The sequence below is a fragment of the Papaver somniferum genome, chromosome 11, assembly GCF_003573695.1.
Source record: "Papaver somniferum cultivar HN1 chromosome 11, ASM357369v1, whole genome shotgun sequence".
Taxonomy (NCBI): domain Eukaryota; kingdom Viridiplantae; phylum Streptophyta; class Magnoliopsida; order Ranunculales; family Papaveraceae; genus Papaver; species Papaver somniferum.
In genome coordinates, this window is record NC_039368.1 from 87,241,141 (window position 1) to 87,268,121 (window position 26,981).

At 41.2% G+C, this 26,981-nt stretch overlaps 1 protein-coding gene across 1 annotated transcript; it reads left to right on the plus strand.

The window, feature by feature from the left end:
- The first annotated feature begins 20,147 nt into the window (after nt 1-20,147).
- On the plus strand, nt 20,148-23,143 carry LOC113323164 (trihelix transcription factor PTL-like). Its single transcript, XM_026571433.1, has 2 exons — nt 20,148-20,886; nt 21,377-23,143. Exons 1-2 carry the CDS (start codon nt 20,333-20,335, stop codon nt 22,758-22,760), a joined length of 1,938 nt encoding a protein of 645 aa, XP_026427218.1. The 5' UTR covers nt 20,148-20,332; the 3' UTR covers nt 22,761-23,143.
- The last annotated feature ends 3,838 nt before the right edge of the window (nt 23,144-26,981 follow it).

A 26,981-nucleotide genomic window follows, 5' to 3' on the forward strand; every position in this document is an offset into this window, starting at 1 on the left:
CTAAACCTAAATTGTTCACAGGTTTACTTTTAAGCACAAATCTAACAATTTTAAGGGTTCAGGATTCAAAAGGTCTAACTCATAATGGACTGTTTTCGGGATGGGCAAACATGCAATTTCCAACTGTGGCTCTTTAAATGTATATTTTGAAGCAAAATAGTCCAAGAGGACTTGGGAAGCACACGTTCCAAACCTAGATTAGGAATTTTCAGAAAAATTGGTTTTACAATATTGGTACAAACCAAATCTAGGTTGGGTGGAAGGCCAACAGATTGTGATTTAGGTAGAAGAATAGGCATATCATTATCAATCAAATCAAAATCTTCTAACTCATCTACACATGTCACATCATGCTCACAATCATCAATCACATTGGCAAGTTCACACTTAGAATCATCAACATCATCAAAATTTATTCTCATGCATCGGCAAATCAGGAGAAATATCACAATGTGACCTAGGTAGAGAATCAGACACATCAAATATATTTCATGCATATTAGTGTCAGAAGATTCAACTATTCCTATGTCATGTTCATCTTCACAGAATAATTGTACGAATCCCATGTCAATATCAAAATCATATGAATTACATGAGTATTAGAAAAACAACATTCATGAAGGTCGGGCGAGAAGCCATATGTTATTGAACCAAACAGGTTCCACAATATTTTCATTTCTTCTAAACATCATCATAATCATCATCATGGTAGCATGATATTGGTCCTCATTAAAAGTGGTGGTGTCGTTAGTCGATTCATGTTCCTCTAAATTAGGTTCATATTCAACATTATTTATATGAATGGGACTAGACACTTCATTAGGGACAGATACCATTTCCTCATGAATTTCCTCCTTTGTAGGTGAAGCAAAATCTGATCTCAAATATGCCTGAATTCGTGATGTAATCTATCGCAGTTTTGCTCACAAGTCTTAAAGCTTCTGTGGTGAGTCTAAATTCATGGGAGTACAAAAATTCTTCATGTCAAATTGTGGTGATTGGTACATGTGTGCATGGTCATTGGGTTTATAAAAGATTGATCGCAAACCCTCAAAGGATTGATTATAGGTCCCAATGACTACCATTCTCACAATTTATGGGCATTTCATACCTGGATTTTTCTCTAGATTGCCTAAAATTATGCAAAATATGGACAATTCTCAACAGGGTGGTCTAAACTACACATGCGGGACATGCATAGATTTCAGGTTGCCTAAGAAATTAGATGTGACAGATTCCTCATGTGATTGCATTTCTAAGCTGCGATTCGAGCTTCTAATTGATCGATCAGAGATGATTGTGTGAGTGAGCACTAGCAAAATGTTCATTTTCACGTTGTGGCGAATGATGCATGTGTGAATAGTCATTAGGGTTCATGTATTGAGGCTCGGGACTTTGAAATGTCCATAATAATTCCTATGACTATTGAACATCATGGTCTATGGAGGTGCATAACGTGAGTTGTCCACACGCAAGTTCTCTAAGGGATTTGTTGTATTCCCCAACTGTAGAAAAAGATCTATACAGGATTGGGCTCAAAGGCTAAGTAAAGAGTTTACAAGCTCAGAATTTGGTTTTTAAAGGGTTTGGGATTTTTGGGAAAATTTGGTTTTTAAAGGGTTTGGATTTTTGGGAAAAATTTGGTTTTGGTGGGAGGACATTTGAAAATTTGGTTTAAAATGGGTAAGTAAAAATAAAAATTTGGTTTAAGATGGGAGCAAGTAAAATTTGGTTTTAAAATTGGGAGCAAAGTAAATTTTTTTTTTTTTTTTTTTTTTTTTTTTTTTTTTTTTTTTTAAAGAAAATCAAATTAAAAAAACTAAAATTTGGTTTTTGAATGGGAGAAGCCCACTGTGCAAGCCTCTAATGAAATGGAAGGAAGGCTGCGGCCCACAATCGGTTATCAGCTGGGTTTAAACCCAGAGTCAAAATACAAGTCCAATGGAAAAATTTAAACAAGCCCACACAAATAAATACAAGCCCACAAATTAACAACAAGCCCACAAATAAATTATTACAAACCCAAAATAGAAAAATAAAAAGCCCAAAAAATTGGGTTTATTATTACAAGCCCACAAATAAAAAATTGGAAGCCCACGGTTGGTTCTCTCAATTGAATGGGTTTAGGCTTACCTTTTAGCACAGCCCAGCTGCTCTGATATTGTTGCAAAAACCCAGTTGGGTTTTGGTTCTTTTCCTTAGTGGCGTCCCAGCAGAGGAAAAACAGGTTCAGAATCAGCAGGTCCAATAGCAAATGAAATGAAGCAGATGCAGATGCAAATGCTATGAAATGAAATGCAAAATAGCTAAGAAAAACACAGATAAAACACAGCACCAATCCCCGGCAGCGGCGCCAAAAACTTGGCAGGTCCGGAAACGTGTATAGAAATGATGCAATGGAAACGGGCCTACAGTAATACCGCAAGTGCACGGTCGTCAGTTGTAGCTCGTGCAAGTACGGGTCGATCCACAGAGATCGGGTGTGTTTCGGAAGTGTTTTAGCTAATTGGGTTCCTAGATTTGCTTTGGGTTTAGAAGCCTTTTGGCTTAAATGGGGTTTTGAGTGCTAATGGGTTTGAATGCCCTTTGAATGAATTGGGCTTAGTGGGTTTGTTAAAGATAAAATGAACTGAGCTTGGGCTCAGTTATCTTTGAAGTGCAAATGGGCTTTGAGCCTTTGATTGAGCTTTGGGTTAAGCCCACAGTTGATTTGAATGGGCCTTCACCTTAACCCAAACTGGGCTTGGAGCTTTAATGGAATGGGCCTTAGTATTGGTCTTACAGTTGGGCTCAAATTGTGTTCTGGGCTTTTGGGCTTCACTGAGTTAACTTGGGCTCAAGAATGAAGTGAGCTTTGGGCTGTAAGAACTGTACTTTGGGCTTGAGTGCACAGCAGAGCAGATGCAAGCAGAAGCAGCTGGGCTAACAACAGTGCTGCAACAAAGAATGGCAGCAGGAGAGGAAAGTAGCAGTGCAGCACAAGCAGTGCACAGGGCCAAGATAAGAAGGCAGTACTGCAACAGCAGCTACAGAAGAAGCTTGCAGCAGCAACAGAAGTGGTGCAGCAGAATGGAGCTGCAGCAGGAAGAAGAAGGCAGCTACACAAAAACAAGCAGCAACGCAAGACTGCACAAGCAGTTCAGCAGCTACAGCAACAGTGCAGCAGATGTGGCAGCAGGGGAAGCAGAAATGCAGTAAGAGTAGAAGAAAAAGGCAGCTGCAGCTTGACAGCAGCAGTTGCAGAAATGCAGCAGCAGCAAAAGTGAGCAGTGAAAATGCAAAACAGAAAATGCATGTAAACCAAACAAATGAAAGAAAACAATACTAACAGTTGAAGATGGATGGCAAACTAGGGCATTGATTCCACCTCTTAACCTAGACTAAGTTGGATATTCCAATTGCAACCAAAATGTCCTCCCAAGGTACTAGTTATCTGATTAAAGCATAACTAGTCTGAGGTTTGGACCATAAGCAATTCACATGGGTTGCTGCACTTTCAGTCACAGGGGGATCCTAACTACACTATATGCATGACATACAATGTGAGAGCAATGTGATGAGAGGCCAGAATTGTAGTCTCCTACACAGTGGCATTAAGGTTTCATCTTCACCCTAGTGGTGAATTTAGAACATTAAACTAACAAACATCAAACAGATACACACAACAACATCATACACAGCACAATAAAAACATATGCAAATGGTTAACAGTGCAAGAACAATTGAAATTAGGCTAACCCAAATTGGGTGGAAACTTGGCTAGTCCAAGAACAGTTTTTACATCTCACATCACTTCCCTTTTATAGCTTACAAAATATCCAAATTTTCAGAAACCCTAAATTGGAAACCCTAATTTTTAAATTGGAAATTAAACTCACTCTCTGATGCAAATAGCCTCGACCCATGCTTGTACTTCTCCTCCTCTGCTAATCCTTTACTCGAACGCTGCTCCAATTTCCTTCTTCTCTCCACTGTGAAACCCTAGCTATGTTTGTCTTCTTGGTAGCATCAAAAATTAATGCTAAGAACAAGACAGACACGACTAGGGAAGAGGTAGGTGATGGTGGTGGCGTCCTTGTGGTCGTGGTGGAGATGGAGACGGCGGAGCAGACATGGCAGGGTCTGCCATGGTCGGGGGAAGAGAAGAAATTTGGGGGAAATGAATTTTGGGGAAGAGAAGGTGGGTGTTTGTTTTGGGTCGATGGGTTTGATGCTTAGGGTGTTGAGCGGGTTCATCAAACTTTGATGTTTGGCGAGCTGAGATGTTGGATCATTGGATCTGAGTGGAATCGAACGGATAGATGGAAGGATGTGTGAAGCGACCGTCGGATTCTGAGGTGCAACGAAGTTAACGGCACCAGATGGAGTTAGGTACTGTAGTGTAAGGCGGAATCATCGGGATTTGATGCACAGGCATAGGAACGACCGTTGGATTCAACTACCATCTAATCTGAAGGCTTGGAATTTCAGCGCTGTGGTGCTCGGCGGAGACATCAGATTTTGATGCTTTATGAAGAAGCGACCGTCGGATGCTCCTGAGAACTGATCTGATGGCTGAGAACGGAGGCGCTTTTGTGTGTAGAAAATGAGGTTGTGCGCACCATTCTTCGCGGCTTCCTTGCGTAATTTCTCCCGGCTTTTCACTACTTTTCTGCTCTTTTCGCTCCGCGACTCATCCGAACTTTATTTATTACCTAAAAATGCAAAATTAATTAATAAAAATATTTATTCTTGAAAACAATGAAAATACAGAATATGGGATAAAATGTAGAATTAACGCACAAAAGATGAGTTAAATGCCAAGAATAATATATAGAAATATGCACTTTTTAGCACTCATCACTGAGAAAGAGTGGTACACTCCTCATAATTTTAACAGTTCTTTTGGGGATTATGTCAACAGTAGAAACCGTAAGCCGTGGAGTGTTAGTCTTCGTAATATTGCTGCTCCCCGTGGTGAAATTCGTCTTTTGAGTGAGGTGAGTGATGCCAAGCTGAAGTATGTTCCTGGTACTGAGGGATCTGCTAAACGGAAACTCTTTCCTGCTCGTGAAAGGATTAAGCGTGACCATGATTATGAATGGCATGCTACTGTTATTGAGGTAGTTGGTCCTTGGGCTTATGGTTGGATTCCTGGTCCGCGCGGTTGGCGTCCTTCTGAAAACAGCAAGCCTCGTGAAACTCCTCCTGCTCGTTATGGAGATTTCTGTCCTTGGCGTCCGAATTTCGCGGGCATGAATTTTCCTTACGCTCTTGATGTCGTTGATGGAGATGAGGAGGAGGGTTCTGGTGCTACCCATCCACGAAGAGTTGCTGCTGCCAAGGTATAGTTTCTTCTTATATTCTCTATTCTTTGCCCCTTTTTCCTTGCTTGAAATAATTTTCATTTTTGAAGTGAGGGAAAAAATGAGCCTTTGTGGGGATGTGTACTGGTTTGTAGGTGTCGAAGAAGAAGAAACTTGGACCCAAACAATCTTCTACTGTGGTTACCGGTGAGGCTGAGGTTTATGAGGAGGTTACGAGTCCTGTAAACGAAGGGTATGCTGAGGATGAAGAAATGTCCGATGGAGAAGAGCGTACCGACACTTCTCACCCTGATGACGAAGGTGGTAATGGTGAAGAAGAAGTTTCCGCGGGTGGTGATGGTGAAGAAGAATTGCCGCGGGTGGTGATGGTGAGTCTGAGGGATATTACCGTTGGTGGTACTGGCGGGGGTGGATCTGCCCCTGTTGGCGATAATATTGTTGGTGTGGGTACTCTGCCCGTTATTTCCCCTGAATTTTCTTTTGGTAGGATATATTCCGCGGGGGAATCCTTTGATGTGAATGCTGCCATGGGTCTTGCCGAAGACTTCTCATTGCTTTCCCCAAATGATGATTGGGATGTGCTTGGGGATATTGGGTAAAGAAGATGCCACCGGTCAGCAGGCTGAAAACGCGGTGGTCATACTGAGGCTGGTGATGTCGAGACTTGCGCGAGTGAGGGGAGAACAGCCAAAGGGAAGTCTGCGGTTGAATCTCCTTCAGAGGATTTCCCTTACTCGCTAATGCCTGAAGGCGAAGATGCCATTTTGGCTTGGCTTAAGAAGAAAATCTGATGTTCGTCCCCAACCCTGCCCCAGTGGTCCCTGGTGAGAAGAATTCTGACGCTTATACTCGTCAGATGATGCAAGTGTCTTCTGAAGTCCGCGTTGCTGAGATGTGGGAGAAGAATCTGAGAGCTTCAGAAGCTAACCTAGTGGTTGACCCTCCCTCCTCTGTTGCTGATATGATGGCCATAGCTGATGGGTACCAATACGGTTTTCCCCAGCAGCGTGTCTTAGAGGTAAATCCTTGTACTGATTCCCTCATGATATACGAACATTGTATTCTTCGCGATATCCGATCCCTTGGTATAATAATGTTTGTGTTTGTGACATAGATGATGAGGAGCGAACATTGTAACCATGTTCTATACCAATTTTAAAGCAAAGTCTTTAAAGTTGGAGGCTAAGCTTCGTCATAGAGAAGAAGAACTATCTGCGGCCGAGATGGAAATAAGTGAACTGAAGGGTCGCCTGAAGGAAAAGGAGCGGCTGGGTAATGCCGAGGAGAGTCTCCGTTCGGAACTTGCTATAGTCCGCAACGAATTGGAGCAAGCTCGCAGAAATGTATCGTCCCTCACAGGTTCGTATTTTTTATTGGTCTTTACTCCTCGTGATTCCCTATTTGTACTTTGGTGTTCTGTCTCAGTCTCCCCACCCTATCTTCAGTGGGTGGAGTCCCCGAGCTCATATGGCTTCGGAAAGAAAGGGAACGACAGAAATCCCGCATTGCAGAGTTGGTGGGTAAGTTGAAAAGCGAAGCCGTAAAGTGGAATGCTCGTGCTGATGAGCACAACGCCTTAGCAGCTGAGTGGCGTGAAAAGCGAACACTGATGGTTGATATGCAAAATAAGTACAATCATGACCGTTGTCTGTTTAATGGTACGCTGCTATGGACGCGTGACAACCTGCGTGATGCTCGAGGACATGCTTCGGACTTAGAGGCTAGAGTGCGCTTTTTGGAAGGAGAGTTACAACAGGCTCGTTCTTTCTTAGGCCCCGGGGTTAGGGATAGTATGCTGCATCTTTCCGAGGAAAGAGATAATGCTAGGGCTGAGGTTGGTGCTCTTAGTAAAGCCCTAGCAGCGTCTCGAGCTGATGTTGCTCGCCAAGTGGAATCTGAAAGAGATCTTGAAGTGAATGTGTATCGACTCCATAAAAGGATGGGGGAGATGAATGACGAAGTCAACCATCTTCGTCACTTGGATTCAATGAAGCAGGTAGACTTAGACGCGAGTCAATTTGCTCTTACGAACCTTCAAACGGATTATAAGAAACTATCCGACGAATATGACTTTCTTGATGAGGCTCGGGACGCAGTTGTTAATGAGTATGAAGAGGCTTCGGCTATGTCGAAGGTATAACCTCGTTTTATCGAGTGTGATTCTGTTATTTCTCGTTTTAACCCCTTGGTATTTCTTGTTTTCAGCACTCGAGGGACAGCTTCACGCAGCAAATGATGAGCTTAAAAAACTCAATCTGCCTTAGTGCAGCAGGAAGGACAAGCCAACTATTTCAAAGGGTTGGCCGCGTCTCGTGAGGAAGCAGCGGAGATTGCCTCCAAAGAGGCGGAACGCCTATCTGCATTGCTGTCTCAGGCCAACCAGCGGACCGCTGTTATCACTTATAAAGCTCGATGTCAGTTGGCTGAAGAGACCAACAAAGTCCTAGATAAGATTGAACTTGATCTTAAAGTCGAACATGGTCTTGTCAAGAATTATCCGCGTCGTCCCCTTCCCGCGCCCTTGCCTGGTTCTTCTGGGCCTTCTTCAGGTGGTAGCGTACCTTCATCTCGCAGAGACAACCCTGTTGATGGAGCTGTATCGTCCAAGTAGATTTCTTTTATTAGTCATAGAAAGTTGATCCTTGTTGATTATATAATTTCGGATCATTTTTTGATGTGTTTCCTGCTTTATCTTATTTGCTGAACTTGTAATCAACTCTTTATGAAATGGATCATCCTTTTGGCATACCTGCGTTATCAATTCATCTTTATTTTAAGTATTGTGAAGTGTTAAACTAGAAATAACTTGCTTTGTAAAAAGTTGAGAGTGTTTGGGTGCGATACCGAAGGTAAATACCTTCGTGATCGTCTTGAGACCTGTTACCCCGCTGGCGAATCCTGGGCCAGAGGATTCCCAAACGGTGGGGGCCGAGGCAGCGTTCTAGGATATGGAATGCTTATTTGAAATATTTACATGCACCCATTTCTTCGACCCGCTTCCTTAAAATTGGTTGGGTATCTCTTTCTGCCGGGTGCCTTCCCCCTTGTAGATTAACTACTTTCCCCAATATTGTTAATTTATTATGTAATATACATGTGCTCACCCAGCGGGCCTTTTGACCATTTCGTTTGCTTGAAGATTTCCCAAAAAGTTTGTTTGATTGATAGGTTGAGGCCTGTTACTCCTCGTCCAGAGATAGAAACATGTAAAGCGGTTACGCTGCCTTCTTCTTCTGGTATTCTTCACGCAGATGCAAAGCTGCGCTGCTCCTATGGGTAGTACGGTTTGAGCCATTTAGCATTCCAAGGGTGCCGGAGGACCTCGCCTTTCAGATTGCGAAGATAGTAGGAACCGTTTCCCGCAATGTCGTGTATTATAAAAGGTCCTCCCCATGTAGGTGCTAACTTTCCCCATTTCTTCTCTCGTTGATACTGCGGGATTAGTTTTAGCACATACTGCCCTTCTACAAAATTTCGAAGCTTAACCTTTTTGTTGTACTCTCTCGCTAGTCTCCGTTGATAATTTTCCATCTTTTGCAATGCTGCTTCCCTCCTTTCTTCCAGGTCGTCCAGTCTCTCTAACATCATGTCTGTTGTGAGATTTTTCTCCCATGCTTCGGTCTTTGTGGTTGGCATGAGGATCTCTGTTGGGATGACTGCTTCAGCTCCATAAGTGAGGAGAAATGGGGACTCCCCAGTGGCAGATCTTCGTGTTGTCCTGTATGCCCATAATACATTGTGTAGCTGTTCACACCATCGCCCCTTGTGTTCGTCTAATTGCTTTTTGAGGATAAGGGCGAGGGTCTTGTTAGTAGCTTCCGCTTGTCCGTTGCTTTGAGGGTATATGGGGGTGGACTTGTTTTTCCTTATTTTGAAAGTGTCGAAGAGCATGTCTATGTTTTTCCCCTGTAATTGTTTACCATTATCGGACACGATTTCCGCTGGTATGCCGAACCTGCAAATAATGTTTTGGAATATGAAAGTAAACACGTCCACGTCTCTGATCCTGGCTAAGGCTTTGGCTTCCACCCATTTACTGAAGTAGTCCGTGGCTACTATCAAAAATCGTCTTTTCCCTGATCCTTCGATGAAAGGCCCAACGATATCTATGCCCCATTTTGCAAATGGCCACGGACTATCCACAGAATTCAACGTTGTTGCTGGTGCGTGTATCTTTTTGGCGAAACGCTGACATTCTTCACATCGTCGGGACATTCTTGCAGCATCTTGTATCATTGTGGGCCAGTAATATCCTTGCATTTTTGCTTTGTCGGCTAGTGATCTCATGCCGCTATGATTCCCTGCGTCACCATAATGGATGTCGTTTAGAATTCGATGCCCCTCTTTCCTGGATAAGCAACGTAGTAACGGTCCGAGGAAAGATTTCTTGTACAGGACCCATCCCGAAGATCATATCTTCCTACTTTGGAGAGTATTTTCCTGGTTTGTTTGTGATCCGCGGGTAAGGTTCCATCCTTGAGAAACGCATGGATCATCATTCTCCAATCATCTTCGTTGTTGAAATCTTCGTCTTGATTTGCTCTTGACAGGATATCTTCTTCGTTCGTCACGGATGTCTTCTCCCACCTGATCTTCGATATTTTTTCCACTGTATCTTGATTTGTAGCAAAGGAAAATTGTGATGCAATCGAAGGCTCGTATACCCTTGTTATTTTGATAGCTTCGATACTTTGTCCTTCAGCATGGATGATATATGCTAGGGCATCCGCGTGCCTGAGATCCCTTCTGCATAAGTGCCGGAACTTGATGTTCGGAATTTGTGATGCCAATGTTTGGACCAAGGCCATGTAAGCTGAGAGGGTGTCGTCGTACACATTGTATTCGAGCCCTATTTTCCGTATGACAAGCTGCGAATCACTTGTCAGTCTTACATCAGTTACCCCCATCTCTATTATTAAGCGGAGGGCATGTACGACTGCCTCGTATTCGACGATGTTTTAGTATGCTCTTTGAATTCTAACCTGAGTGCTGTACGATCCTTTCTCCAGTTGGGGTGGTGATGACAATGCCTATTCCTGCCCCTTCCTTATTTTTGGAACCATCAACGAAGACTTCCCATTGTCTTTGACTCGCGGGTTCGAGGACATCAACTGGATCCTTGCTTTCCTCGTCGGCTTCTGGTATTCCCCTAATCTCTTCATCGTTGTCCAGGGGGAGGTCTGCTAAGAAATCCGCCAAAACTTGGGATTTTTGGGAATGTTGAATTTCATGAATGATGTTGAATTGGTCCAGGTGGGTGTTCCACTTGGCTATTCTACCTACTTTTCCCGCGCTTTTGAGGACTGCTTCCAGTGGTGCTTTGCATGGGACGCGGATGAAGTGAGTTAGGAAATAGGTTCTCAGCTTTTGAGTAGCCCATACTAATGCCAGGATGAGTTGTTCGATCTTCGTGTAATTCCTTTCCGCAGAATTGAGGGTCTTGCTGACATAATAGATAGGTTGTTCTATCTTCGTATTGGTTTTGACCAACACTGCGCTAACTGCGTCTTCTGTCGCTGCTATGTACAATGCCAAAACCTCATCAGGATCAGGCTTCTGCAGGATTGGAATTGAAGCCAGGTGTTCCTTGATTCTTTGGAAGGCTTCTTCGCATTCTGCGGTCCATTCAAACTTACTCCCTTTTTTGAGAATATTGAAAAAATGTTTGCATTTGTCCGAGGATCGGGCAATAAATCTGCCCAAGGCTGCTAAGGACCCATTGAGCTTTTGCACTTCTTTTAAATTCTTCGGAGATGGCATTTCCACTATGGCCTGAATCTTCGCGGGGTCTACCTCAATACACCTTTTTGTTACCAGATATCCGAGGAATTTCCCTGAGGTGACACCGAATGTGCATTTTTCTGGATTTACTTTCATGTGATGTTTCTTCATTGCTTCGAAAATATCTCTCAGGTCCTGGTGGTGATCTTTGCGCAACCTACTTTTGACGAGCATGTCATCAACGTAGACTTCTAGGGTACTACCAATCCATGGCCTGAAGATAGCATCGACCATTCTCTGGTAAGTTGCCCCTGCGTTTTGAAGTCCAAAGGGCATTCTAGTGTAGCAATAAAGGCCATGCGGGGTGTAGAATGCTGTGTGTAGTTGATCTTCTTCTACCAGGGCTACTTGGTTGTAACCATAATATCCGTCCATGAATGACAACTCTTCGTACCCTTCCACTGCTTCAACCAGTTGATCTATGCTCGGTAGGGGATAGCTGTCTTTTGTACATGCCTTGTTGAGGTTAGTAAAGTCGATGCATATCCTAACCCCTCCATTCTTCTTAGGAACGACGACCATGTTGGAGATCCATGTAGGGTATTTGACTTCCTTGATGAAGCCTGCTTCTAGTAGTTTCCGAAATTCTTTTTCTACTGCCTTATGATACTCTGGTGCAACTTTTCTTATTTTCTTCCTGAAAGGTGGCGTGCCTGGTTTGATGCGCAGCTCGTTTTGGATTATTTTCGACTCAATCCCCGACATGTCTCCTAACTTCCAGACGAATACATCCGCGTATTCTTTAAGTAATTTGGTTAAGGAATCTTCTCTTTTTTCGTCCATTATGGTCCCTACTTTGATCATCTTCGGGTTTTCTTCCGTTCCTATGTTGATTTCTTTTACGGGCTCCACTGGTGTGAACACCGGCTTCGGGTCCCCAAGGACTGGGACGTTCCTTAATTGCTATTTGGTATGTTTATGTCCTTTGTTGGCTGCTGAAGTACTTGTTTCTGTGTTAAGGACATTATCATCCTTTGTCAAGCCCTTCCCTGCGGTTTTCTTGAGGAACAGGTCTATGGCATTTTCTTTCGCAGCTTCTTTATTTTTGATCCTTCGGGTTTTTCGCTGCTCTTCCTGTTCGTTATTGATACGATCCTGAGTGGCCTGGCACTCTTTTGCAGAGACCCGATCTCCCTTGATTTCCATTACTCCCTCGGGTGTAGGGAACCTGAGATATTGGTAGTAAGTTGCTGCCACTCCCTTGAGTTTATGTACCCACTTTCGTCCAATAATGGCGTTATAGGGGGATGGGGAATCTACCACGCTGAATCGTGTTTCTACTTTCATGGGCCCGACGTTCACCTGCAACACGATGTCTCCCAATGGATTTGTGGGCGCTCCGTTGAACCCGTAGATGGTGTAATAAGAGGTCATCAATTGTTCATCATGGAGCTTCATCCGTTTGAAGGCGTCGTAGAATAGAACGTTCACTGAGCTTTCCCCGTCGATGAGGATCTTTTTGAGGTTACATCCGGCCACTGGTAGTGTGAGGACCAAGGGATCGTTATGGTCTTCCATATCTTTTTCGATATCTTCAGTATCGAAGATGATAGGTGCGTCCATCCACTCTTCGTGCTCGTCCACCTCTACGCCATCAATCTTATATAATTCGCAGTGGTCTTCGAATTGCTTTCGTAGCCTCTTTCCTATCTGCGCTGTAAGTGAGGACCTCGCGGCTTCGGAACACGAGATGATGTTGATTGTGCGGTTTCCCTATGGAAGTTGGACTTGCTTGGTTCGTTTGGATATGTCCTCGGTGAGCTCCTTTCGTATGTATTGCTTGAGTTCGCCAGCATCAATCAATTTTTGGATCATTATTTTGAGGTTTTTGCATTTCTCGGTCTGGTGTCCATTGAAGCAATGATACTCACAGTAATCTTTAGACTTCTCGGTCCTTGGGGGCTGTTTTCCCTTAGACCACGGCCACTCCAAATTTTCCCTTCCTTTGATCTCTCGCAAGATCCGAGTGTAGCTAGCATTGAGCTTCGTGTAAACCTGATCTTCGAATTTTCGATCGTCTTTTCGTCGTTCATCTCTTCGTTCCTTCCTATCTTCGTGTGGTCGTTCCACTGAGTTATTTCTTTTGGCCCCGCTGGTTTGTTCTGCGGAATTGGTATGGTGAGACCTCTGCGTTTGTGCCCTCGGGTTCTCACGCTGGATTTCTTCAAGACGAGCATACTTCTCAATAATTATTCGAAGATCTCCTTCTGTCTTAGGTACGCTTTTGTGGATCTTAACAAATAGTGGACTCATTCGGTCTAATCCCCACTTGTAGAAGTTGATGCTTACTACGGGATCCACACTCCCTATGGCCTAGCAGATCTTGTGCCATCTGTTGGTGTATTCCCTCGTGTTCTCCTTGTAACCAATTGCCAGAGAAAAAAGTTTATCCATTCCGGTGTTGACAGCTTTGATGTACATGTAGGTTCTCAAGAATTTCTCTGCGAGTTGATCGTAGGAGTTGATGGAATCAGGTGGCAGGTTGCCAAACCAAGACAAAGCCGATCCCTTCAGACTTGATGGGAAATACCTACAGAGGACGGCGTCGTTTTGACTCCATCGGGCTAAGATACGATTATAATACCGGATATGTGCCGCGGGATCATTGGATCCGTCAGAGCATTCAAAAGTTGGCACAGGGCACTTTAACGGAATGGGGGTATTTGCCAGGCGATGAGTTAGGGGCGTGGAGTTAGCTTCTTTCATCACCTCTTCAAGCCTTCCTCCGCCTTGTCTGGCTTTAACTGCCTGATCTCAGCCATCATATCATCAGGCAGCTCCTCCATTGCGCGGTAATATCCCACGTTCTCATGCTCAGTTGAGTTCTTTCTTCGAACTTCACTGTCATAATAGTTTAAGTCTTCCGCGGCATATTCCGGATCGGATGCACTGCTTCCCCTAGCGGCGTTTGCTAGGATGATTCTTCTGTCTCGATTAGGATCTGGTGCTTTAGAATTTGCTTCATCCAGTTGTTGGCTAGTCTTCGTGCTTTGGGCAATCCTATCTTTCAAGTCTTGGTTCTCCCTGGCTAGAAGAGCTACGACATCTGCGTAGACCTGCTGGCTCTTTTTCAATTCTTCGAGCTCTACCATCATTCGGTGGGACTGGTTTGATCCCTGATTGGGAGTTCCAGCTTGTACCCCTACGACCATAGTTCCCCCTTCGTCTACTGTGTGTATTAAGGGTGGCAGAGGATCAGCTTCAATTGTTGGTATCTCCAAGTTTGGTCCCCTCGGTTGAGCTTCCACCCGCGGTACTAAAACCACTGGTATGGTTTGATTCTGACCGTTGGTTGACGGCATTCCGAAGACTGGTGGATGTGCGGGCCGATGTGTCATAGATTCTGCCACCCCTTCTCTTTGTTGATGGATTTGGTTTGAAACCAAAGTCTTGTTAGCTTCTGTAGCCTGGAGGGCCGCAACAGTTGCGTTATTCTTTGTGGCTGCTGCTTTGAGAGCCGCGGATGCGGAGTTAGTGTTCATAGACGAGGTGATTTCCGCAACATCCTGTCTCTGAGTAGCTGTTTTAGCTTTGTCTCCTTTCTGCTTGCTTCGGGTCATGACCGGGGTAATTCTCGGTGTCTAGGGCTGTCAACGGGTCCGGGTCCTCCCGGGTATCAATGGATCCGGACCCGGACCCTATTTATAAAAGTCGGGTCCGGTTACTAGCGGTTCCGGGTCCGGTTCCTAAATTAGTGGACCCAGAACCGGACCCGTTTAAAACCCCGGGTACCCATCGGTTCCGGGTACCCGTTGGGTATTAAGAAAACACACATAAAAGTTCAAAATTTTGATGTCTTTCCCTTTTTTTTGCTTGAATCAAACTTATTTCTATAAAAATTTGGTATTCTTTCTTTATTAATGTACTAAATAAAGATTAAATGTAAGAAGAAATGAAAAATGAGAAAAAAATTCAAAACCAAACTAGCAAAATACTTGTAATTTTGCTAAAAAGAGGGATAAAAGAATGAATAACCGGGTACCCGTTACCCGCGGGTACCCATCGGGTATTACCCGTTCGGACCCGTTTAGATTCGGGTCCAATCGGGTAATTACCCGTCGGGTCCTAACTTGTTAATGGGTCCAATTTTGGGACCCGGAACCGGACCCTATTCGCTCGGGTCCGGTTCCGGTTCCGGATAACGGGTACCCATTGACAGCCCTATCGGTGTCTCCTTTGATGAGGATTTGGTTTTTCCTGCCTCTAGTATCTTTTCCATTTTTAGTCTTTTTCTGCATAGGGGAATAAATAAAGAGAACCAAAGATATCCACGAGGATCGGGTTAGTGCCATTCGTATTCGCAAAATTATTGGAATAGAAGGAAATGAGCTGCCCAAGGGCCTTAATAAAAGAGAAACATAAAGACTCCATCGATCTAGTTTTCGCAATACAAATCCTCTAATAAACAATCATGGACCTTGTTTTCAGACTACTTTTGAAAAGGAAAACTCTTGAAAAGGCAGATCCGTCGCGAGAACTCATGAATCTGGATTATTAAGTCTTAATTTTAAAAGAAAAATGCCTCACGTGCAAATCTGTGATAGATAGCCGTGGATGTGTCTGCTTTGAAATGGTGTTTGTGAAAATGAAGACCATGAACCCAGAATAAAAAAGGTTTTGAAAGCACGCTGAACCCAGAATAAAAAAGGTTTTGAAAGCACGCTGAATCCAGAATAGGGCACAACCATAATGCACGTTTAAGGTGAAATCACAAGATAAGATAAATCTTTTACGGGGACAAAGTTCCTGTTTCTAGCGCCAGATTGTGAACACATAAATCACGAAGCCATCCACGTGTTCACAAACAATATTCGCATACAGTCTAATTCTAGAATTGTACGATGTATGTGTAAATGGGATGATTATATCGATTCATCGACTCGAAGCCTTCGAGCTTGTCATTGTCTAGTCGAATATTATCATAAATAATGTTCGTATAAAGGAATAAACAGAGAATCAAGTATAAATGTAAAGCACATGAAGTTCAACGCTGAATGTAAGGTGCTGAAATGTAAATAAGACAAAGATTTACGTGGTTCGGCACTAAGGCCTACATCCACGGGGCTGGTGTTTCACTATGTATTGAATGATTACAAAGATAGTCGAATGACTTTAGAGTATACATAGGTCTGCGGAAGTAGGGGGATTACTTACTCTTCCTATTTCTCTCTCCTATATTCTCCTATAATTGCTCTGGATTGGTCGACCCCTTCTCTCTTAGTGGAGAGGGGTATTTATAGGGTTGGAACGTGGGTCCTACTTCTGAGGTGCCGTTGTAATCTTATCTTCTTGTACTTTGTGCCCATTACGCAGAGGTCTTCGGCATATGTTGCGGCCTGAGCTTGAATACGAAGGGTTATCCTCGCCTCTTCACACGAGCTGATTAACGTGTATATCTCTTTGGTATTTAATGCGGGTAGATGGATGTCTGCTCGTGTCAGGCAAGTGTCTCTTTGTCTGGTCACATCTGTGTCAGTCAAACTTCCTCTCAGCCGTTGATCTGGGATCTTCCTCGGGATTGGGTGTATTAACACCCAAGGGGTATTATCTGGTGCTCCTCTGAGCCATCATACCTCTGTGATCCTCTATCCCTGATCGTCGGATCTGTTGACCGGTGGCATCTTCTGATGAGATGCTTGATATCATGTTTTGATATCTTGTTTTACATGCCTTCCATGTGTCTCTTTCTGTACACGAGATGGATGATGAAAGGTGTACATACGGATACAGAGGCAAAGACAAACTTTTTTCTTATCTTTACTTTGTACCAAATCATAGCCCCATGATTTTTGCCACGCCAAACATGCCGTCTTTCTTCTTTTCTATTATCTTTTTTTCTTTGTACCACTATAATCTTTACGACTTGTCTGTATAAACAGCACGCTTCTCAATGACATTATATATATATATATACAATCAGCTAAAATACCAACTGTTGCTAGATTGACCAACTGTTGTAATGTATAAACGAATGGATCAGTACTCTCTCAGACCTGCACAGCTGAATCAGGATTAAGACCCAGATGACATTTGGCTGAAGCACCCCTCGTGTGTGTGCACTGCATCCGGACTGCAGCAGATGGGACTACTGACGTTCTATTACTACTATTCAGTAGAATAATATAGTATACCATGCATCTATCTATTACTTGCAAAACAACAAACAACAAGCTATCAGATCTGATTCCGGAGTCTGACTCTGAAGTCTGACCCATCCCCACCACCCCCCTTTTCATCATATACTAATGAAAGCAGAAAACGTGAGTCAGATGACCTTGTATCCTCATCAACCCGCAGGACATTCAATTAGCAATGGCCCACAAAACCATAGATAACATATATATACTACTAGTATATGCTGATTACTTCGTATATATATTCAATCTAATCACATTCTTCTCTAAGAGAGTATGATTAGGATTAGTTATTTGTTATGGGGCATTGAGGCCCGGCCATGAAAAAAAGCAATCAATATCGGATTCTTTTCAGAAGAAAAATACTTATTAGTCTATGACCACCGTGCTATGTTTGGTTTCCTATTTATTGCTAAACTCTCGTATATATGTTCGGGAGTTTCGCTTGATTCTCAGGAGTCGGGACCGGCCCTGCTGTCAATCCACCTGAGAAACAGAAACCAACATAAATGTATCTAAATCTAAATAAAGCAGATGGAAAACAAATGTACTCGCTGGTGATGGACATTTAGGTTGGTTGAACGTATATTTATGCGTCGGGCGCTCGCCGATCTGATCCGTCTTCTTCAGTTCGGTGTGATTAACAATGTAGTCGTATGATTACTTGCCACTAATCATATCGAAGAGAAGAGAGTAGGGCAATTGAAGTACGTTTTTCCATTGCAGCTGCAGCATAGGAGGGTACGTGAAAAGATGATGCTGCTGGATGGTCCATCAGGCCATCATGATCATAATGTCATAGTCAATTGGTTGTAATATGAATACAATTGCACATGGGGGTTGTGCATGTGGTGGGGTATTAACGTACTGATGATAATATATCTGAATCTGATATTTACTTACTACTGAGATGTATGTTTGTTTCCTCATAGACAACCATTCAACGGGTGTTACAACTTCTCCTGTTCATCTTCTGTCTTTTATTTATGTCTAAACAGTATGTAGCTCTTGTACTGATGATCATCTGTGGCCATCTCCAAGCCTTCAGTTATTTTCTTTCCTTATGCTTTCTCTGCTTCCGGTAGTAGGGCTACTTAGAGCATCCACAGTGGGCGAGTATAACCAAAAATTTGGGATGAGATCGTAACACAGTGGGACGGAGTAAAGATCAAATCCCAACCAAAGATCAAATTCCAGACCAAATATGGTCGCGACCAAATCCCAAATTCTAATATAATCGGGCGTAAATTTAAAGTACGCTTGTTGCTGGGCGTAAATTTAAAGTACGCTTGTTAACGGGCGGAGATTTAAATTACGCCCGATGAAATTTTAATTAAATAAATAAAAAAAAAAAGAATGAGGCGGATTTTTAAAGTCCGCCTGATGAAAGCTGCAAAGAATGGGGCGGACTTTTAAAGTCCGCCTGATGAAATTTTAATGGGGCGGACTTTTAAAGTCCGCCTGATGAAATTTACAAAAAATGGGGCGGACTTTTAAAGTCCGCCTGATGAAATTTTACAAAAAAAATATGGGGCGGACTTTTAAAGTCCGCCTGATGAAATTTTAATCATGTACCGTTGCGTCACAACACGGACTAAACCCAAATTTTGGTCTTTTTTTTGATCTTTGATCTTTGGTTTTGATTGCACCACTGCAGTTGCTCTTAGGTCCCAGTTTTAACTACAAATTAATTAACTGGGTTAATTGATGACATACATCTTCACACAGTCTTTCAATCACCTAAATATCTGTGCGATGTGCGTGGTTCCTTTCCCATTATATATTTGTTCCCTGATTGATATTAATTGTGGAAAACCTATCACAATGATTGTACTAATGGGGTGTTTGTCTAGCTATATCCTAGCTGCTTCATAATACAACAAAAGTTTGACCTGCAATAGTATTCCTAATGGATCATTACACCATTGAAAATCGTCACTGGCTGTTAGATGAATGTCAATCCAAAGCCGAAACTCTGAGGCCACCTGTTGTAGATTTTCATCGATCATCAAGGATTGGTATAAGAAGCAAAATGCACTCCTACAAGAAAATCTTGCGATAATCATTGGCTAAGATTCTAGAAGTATATATGAAGCTCACGCGTTATTACACCCATGCATATTATTTTGCAGTTCCTAGGGCGCAAGACACTTATATATTAACCCGGCGGGAATGCGTGTATAATATATAATTATAAAGAAGATCTAGCCGGATCAGTCTTATATTTGCTCACTCACGGACCAAAGAAATCCGTCAAAATAACTTTTCTGGACAACCGAAATAGTTTGTAAGGGAAATCAGCAAACTCCAACACTCTAGCATAGATTGTACGAAACTAGCATTTTAATGTTTCGGGGAAATTAAATTCCAACCATGTATAGTAGTTTACTGTTGCATGGATTAAGTTATAGTACGGATTACATCCTGCATCAAACAAAACAACCATGAACCATTTGCCGTTTTTAAAGGACTAAAACGTCCGAGGGGAGCTAAACAATGTGCGGATCAATAATTAGTCAAAAGACTCAAACTAAAGGGTTATTGCTCTGAGCTTAATCAAGTGATAATCAAGCTCTAGGCCTCTAGCAGTGGTACTGTTGCAAGAAAAAAGACCTTGTGGTAGGGTTGAAAAGGGTAAGGGATCCTAAAATGGGGACTGTATACGCGTCATCATGTCAGTGTTAAACAATTGGATTTTGTTTCTTAGATCTTACACGTCTTACTTTTTGACACGCGTAGATTCCTTATTGGATAACTTGTTTACGTAATGTTCCCCTATCTATTTTGTCTTTCTCCGTGTATCTTATTGATTTTGAGTCTGCTGGAGTCTGATTAGTATAGGACTCTCTCTATACTCTTCTGTATAAAGAAAAGAGAAACTAAGATATACTGTACAATATACAACAAAAGAAACACAAATCAGACAGGAAGGAAAGGGCCAAGCCCAAACCACTACTACTTCTCTGATGGCTTCTCAAGATTAAGAGAGTAAAAGTTTTTTCGTGGACGACACGATCCGAAGCTACCGCTTCTCTTCACCAATCAACCCATCACTCTTTCTTTTAACTGCTGATTTTTCTCTTTAGCTAGCTGTATCTTAAACTAACCTAAATGGAGATGGAGGACGAGTATGGGATAGCTGATTTACGGCAAATGATTGCAGGAAGATCAAGTTTTCCAGCTATGAATCAACAACAATCAGAATTAGTACAGTTTAACCGGAATCTTGCAGCTGCAAGTACAGGAGTAATGCCTACACGGTTAGGACATGAACATTATCAGGAGATGCTAATGTTCGGGGGTGGCGGTGTTCATCATCATCGAGTAGGAGTAGCCGATCATCTTCACCATAATCAAAATCTGTGTGGTGGTGGTGGGATGATGGAGTTTTGTGCAGCTAATGATGATTCGACTACAACTACAAACTCTACAACCAGTAATATTACTATAAACCCTAATAATAGTGGTGTTTGTGTGTTGGAGATGATGGAAGGTAATGTCAAAGGTGCTGTTAATAATGGAGTCGCAGGAGGGGGAGACAATGGAGGTGGAAATAGCAGATGGCCAAGACAAGAGACATTAACACTTCTTGAAATCAGATCCAGTCTTGATAACAAGTTCAAAGAGGCTAATCAGAAAGGACCTTTATGGGATGAAGTCGCTAGGTAAGTTTGCTTCAAATTCATCATTTTCATTCAGTTTTATGTTACTGTTGTAAAAAGATGAGATACATTGAAGTAACTCATGAGTACTACTTACTATCTGGCCCTTGTTGTCTTTACTCTCTGGTTCTTTGGAGAAAACTATGTTTACATGTATGTTTGGAAAATGACAACAGCAGATGATGCATGCTTAATCACCCATTATTGATTAATAAATGCTATCTCAATTATATAGACCAAAAACTTCTTAATGTGCTTCATTTACTGCTTGAAATCACATAACTATAGTTCCTTTGTTGGTAATAAATCCAACCAAGTTGTTCTACTATATGCATTAATTAATATTATCTTTTACATCATCATTAGCTATGGAATAGATTTGTCTTTCCCTATTATTTAGAACAAGAGAATGTTGTAGACTTTAGTTAGATCTAGCTAGGATGAACTTTGTTCTTTTATAGTATTAATTTTTTTCTTTCTTTTTTGGTTTAAGAATAATGGCAGAAGAACACGGGTATCAAAGGAGTGGGAAGAAGTGTAGAGAGAAGTTTGAGAACTTGTACAAGTACTACAAGAAGACTAAAGAAGGCAAATCTGGGAGACAAGATGGAAAGAACTATAGATTTTTTCGTCAACTTGAAGCTCTTTATGGAGAAACTACCAATAGTCATCAACTCTCAGTATCAGTATCGAATACAAATTTTGATGGAGACATTGCTGGTCTTTCATTTCAATTTATGAACAATAATAGTGCTTCTACACATTCAAACCAAGAAGGTTTACTATCACATTCCCATCAAACAAAGTTCTCGGATCAAAGTCTTAGCCTTTCAAACTCGTCGGATTTTGATACATCGTCTTCCGAAGACAACAATGATGAGGACATCACAACTTTTTCCTTTATGGAGAATGGGGAGAATAAAAACAAGTTAGTGAAAGATAACCGATGTTCTAAAAGGGGTAAAAAGAATTGGAAAGCCAAGATCAGAGATTTTGTTGACTCAAGGATGAAGAAACTGATGGAAACACAAGAAGCATGGCTAGATAAGGTGTTGAAAACTCTTGAACACAAAGAACAGGAAAGAATACTTAGAGAAGAAGAATGGAGGAGACAAGAAACTGCTAGGCTCGATCAAGAACATAAATTTTGGGCCAAAGAACATGCTCGCTTTGAAGCTCGGGATGCAGTAATAATGGAGGCTTTTCAAAGAATGGTAGGGAATGAACTTAAGGTATCTTCTCCAGATCAAGAACTAATAGCAACAAACTTTCATGAGGCTACTGAAAACAAAAACCATAATAGAACTCAAGCGTTCAGAAAAATTATAGTAAATGGTCATAACAGATGGCTTGAAGATGAGATCTTGAATCTAATACATTTGAGAACTGGCATGGAATCAAGATTCCGTCAGTGTGGGTATCCAGAGAAATCTTTGTGGGAAGACATATCTTCAAAAATGGCTAGTTTGGGGTATAATAGGAGCGCAGAGATTTGTGAAGAGAAATGGTTAACAGTCAACAAGTACATTACGAAAGCCAATGTTGCGTCTAACAGTACATATAAGGAGTGTTCAAGAAATGAAGGCCCTTATTTCCAGCACCTTGACTCAATGCACCACAATGACTATCAGGGCGCTTTTCCTAAACAGGATACGTATAAACAAGGGCCTGAAACTGAGGGAGTTCAATTAAATGATGTCCCTTCTCCTTCTAACTCTACTGCAGGAATGAGCACAGCAGTGCAGGATAGCAGCTTTCGATTTATGATGACTCATAATGATCAAGGGGACAATTCGTGGCAAAATTATGGTGTAAAGCTCTACAACAAAGGAAGCAACCAAATCAGTAAATTTATTTCACCCCTAGAAGAGATTTAGTGGATGGAAGAGGGTGAGAGGTGGCCACAGAGAAGAGTTTGATTTTTTTCTTGGTAGAGTTCTGAGGCATGGATTTAACTTCAGTTGCACATTTTAGCATGTCTTTGTTTTCTTGCTTACGAAGTGAGGATAAGAGAAAGCGAAGTTGCATGTATAATGCAAATTGCAACAACAACACTAGCTTTTCATTTCACTCTTCATAGATAGATTTGTTCGTGTTTTTTTTTTTCGCGTCTTTTTCATATCGTTTATATAATTATGTATCTGTAGTACCATTCGTGCTGCATGCACTGCTATAACTGAAGGTTCCACTTCTAAGTAGTTAGTTCCTTAATCTTGCTTGTTTGGCAATGGCATTCTCTTGTTCTGGAGGTTTAAAGTAATCCTGTGAAATTTTTATTCATTAATTTACATTCTGTACTGTTAGGCAAGATTAAAAAACATTAAGGGACTGTTCAGTACCATTTTTAAAAACAGTTTTTAAAATCCTTTTCTATTATTTACAAAACATATTATCTTTTTTTTTTTTTTTTTTTAAACTTAGAAACAATTTTTAATATTCATTTTCTATTGTTTTCAACACATATCATTTTTTATTATTTTCATTTTCTTTTAATCTTAAAATAGGTTTTTCATCTTCTTTTAAACTTAAAAACGTTTTTAATGTTTATCAGTTTCTTTCAAACTTAAAATAGGTGTTCGGCAGTAAAACTAAAAATTGTTTCAAAAACATATTTATCAAAAATTAGTTATAATTAAGAATTCAAAAATCATTTCAAGCTTTCCTTAAAAATAAAAGTTTTTTTTTTAATCCTAAATTTCATAGAAAATTTGATAGAAAATTTCTTTTAAACTGACAACAGTGTTTCTACACGTTGTCTGTCTCAGACATTTTATCAAACACTTATGTAGCATTACTTAAATCCTAAATTTCATAGAAAATTTGATGTGAAAACAAAATCATCAGTGAACCCATTCTTAAATATACCTTTTCCAAACTCAAACCGCTTAAGACTAGTACATCCCTTCTTACATAATAACGGGTATGTATTCTAAATTTACCTTTAACAGAGCTTCTTCAAACAAAGTATATACCTACAAAGTTGTTTGTACCTAAAAATTAATCCTAGGTAAAACAATATACTGTCGAAGTATTTTCTTTAGGTTCGAAAATCAAAATCGTATAGGACGAGCCTAAAATAAGACAATGGTTGTTCACGTCCAACCTCAGTCACAAAGAGAGAAGATAGGTTGATCTTAGGGGAGGGAAGCAAAGAAAGTTTGAGGAAATCAGTGGTGGTGAATTATGTGTGTAAGGTTGTTGTACTATGAAAAACCATAGTTTCAGAGTGATAAGTTTGTTTTGCGTTTCTTTCTGAATAGACAAAGGAGTCTATTTGTAGTTGTTATGGACACATACTGCTTCCTCATAAGTAGTGGAGGTTGTGAAGGGATATAGAAGTGGAGATTGTGGAGGTAATGGTAAAGCCACATCTGTTGCGCTAAGGAATTTTCAGGAAGCTTCTAGATCATTACTCCATCACTACTTTAATTGTTCTTAACTGTCACCACTACTAGTTACTTTCTCATCACGGGGTTCTTCCATGCCACATGTTATTATAAACTACCAGACCAATACCCTATGAAGTATCCCCCATGTAACATGTTTTAAGATTCGTAGGAGTTAGTGAAGTCATGGACTACCTCTTATTTTGGTTAAGCCACGACAGCTATGATGTGCTTTAACAAAGCGTCAACCCTGGATAGGCTGATTAGTGTCATGTCTCAGTGGAGTGACATTCAGCCTCTGGATGAGTCGCTTTTAGCTTCAGACTGATTCATATTATTATGGATAGAGTATTGTGCTTTGATATCTATGACCAAAACTGATACTCAGAGATACCAAAACATTGGTAGTTATGGTGTCGTGGCCATGGCTGAAGGAATGTTGTCTATGTCAATGTCCATGATCGAAGGCAGTGGAGGCCAATGATGTAATGTCCATGGATGCAGTGATAGATGCGCAAAAGATGTCATGGAATCGTGGTCATTGTCATAACCATGAAACCATGGTCGTGACTATGGCAATGAGAGGGCCATGGAAGCATGTCCATGGAAGATTAGTAGAGGCTACGGTAATAGATATGACAATGAGAGGGCCATGGCAGCATGGCCATGACCGAGCAGTAGAGATCACGACACCGTGTCTTGACGTGGCTATGGACAAGAGAAGACCATGGAAGTATGGCCATGGTTGAGCAGTAGAGGTCATGACACCATGGTCATGACTATGGAAAAGAGAGGTCCATGGTCAAATAGTAGGTGCCACAACACCGTGGTCGTGGCTATAATATAGAGGCTATGTCCAAGAAATAGAGAGGTAAGGGAGGCCAAGATGTCTCCGCCAAGATGGTGGGGCCATGTCATGGTTCCATGGACAAGAGAGAATGATCAGTCATGACGCGGTGGCCGTATCTAGAATGATGGGGCCATGGCCGAAAGAATTTATGGAAGGCCATGATGTCATGTCTAGCATGATGGGACCATGGCATGGCTATCTGTCAGAGCATTACTTGGTCGAACTCGCAATTTTTTTTTATCTCAAACGTGTTTTCAATGCTAGATGTACAAAACAATATCTTAATTTTTACTCAACTAAAGTCAAGTCTCGGACTAGGATTAAAGTATGGTGGCGCAGTATCAGACATCACTGAACAATCCTCGAAGATTGAAGACTGAAGATCAAATAAAGACATTTGGAGAACTTCATCGACATATAGGTATGTGAAGATTGAACCGTCCTATTTACTCATGACAATATAACCGTTATATATGAGACTATTTCTTATGATGTTTAGTAGATTTCATATTGCAAAGGAAAATTTTCAAGTCAAGCTTGTCTTACTAAATATTCCGAAAGATAATTCAAGCAATGTATGTTCGTGGATCCTTAGTAATCTTAGTTAAGAACAATTTATTATTCAAGAACTATTTTTTTTCTTCAAGTTGATCATTTCGAAATCGCCCAAGCAATGATATCGCATATCTGTAGTGATTGGTAATGTTTAAAATCATTGAAAGAAAGTTATCATAAATATCGAGGTTCTGGACACAAGGTAGGTATGCATACCCAGTATGCGTACCGTAGTCAAATGAACTTTCTAAACATAGGTAGGTACGCATATCCAGTACATGTACCCTAATTAAGGTTTTGAATTCGTACAAAGGAGGGAGGTACGCATACCTAGTACACGTACCCCAATGGCTTGTGTTTGTGAATATCTTAGGGTATGCAGACCCAGTATGCATACCCTAGCTCACTGAATTTGCAAACTGGTTGATAGGTACGTGCGCCCCCATACATACCCCATTACGAATTAAGAAGATGCTCATAAACTATTTTCACAAAAATGTTTGGCATTGCTACAACTATCATAAACACTTCTAAGACATCTTTGATAACTAAATCACTCTGTATTTGAGAATCAAGATTTCAGTCTTGAGCGTTAAAATGAACATGTTTATGCTTATAAGTTGATATGGTATATTTTCCATGAACTATCATTATACGCGGTTCCAAAACCTTGGGCCATATTATATATCTTCCATGTGATTTCAAGACGAACTTATCACGTTCTTACATATACTTCTTATAAGAGTTCCCACTAAACTGAGAAAGTGTTTGCTTGTAACTCAAGTTATCTTAACTTGAATTCAAAGCTACCTATAGTCTTGAAAGTTATAAAAATAGAGATTCATATAACTGGAAATTCCAATCTCTGACACTTTTGTGTCCTATTTGTATGCTAGAGTCATCTTCTATTAACCTAGGTTTCCTATGAGAAACATAACTAGGTCTATGACTGAAAGACTTCACTTAGGGATTCGTGAATCCAGATCAAACTTTCTTTGCATTGATAGTTCGTGTATCCTTATATCTTTGAGGTTCTTGTTATCTCATATCAAGAATGAGATAGAGACAAATCACAAAGTTCTCTTCATCTCAGACTTTATGAGTACTCAAGATAGATATCTAAAACTCGTTTGTATTGATCGTTCAAGTTTGTTCTTGAGAGGTGGCTAGTAATCCAGGCTTCTCAGCTAACTGACGTTAAGTGTTCTGGATTCGTGAGGTTTACTAGCTTTTTCTATTGCAAACAGATTTCCAAGCTTTGATCTAAATGATCTTAAGGGAAATCAAATAGGCTTAATTGTTAGAGG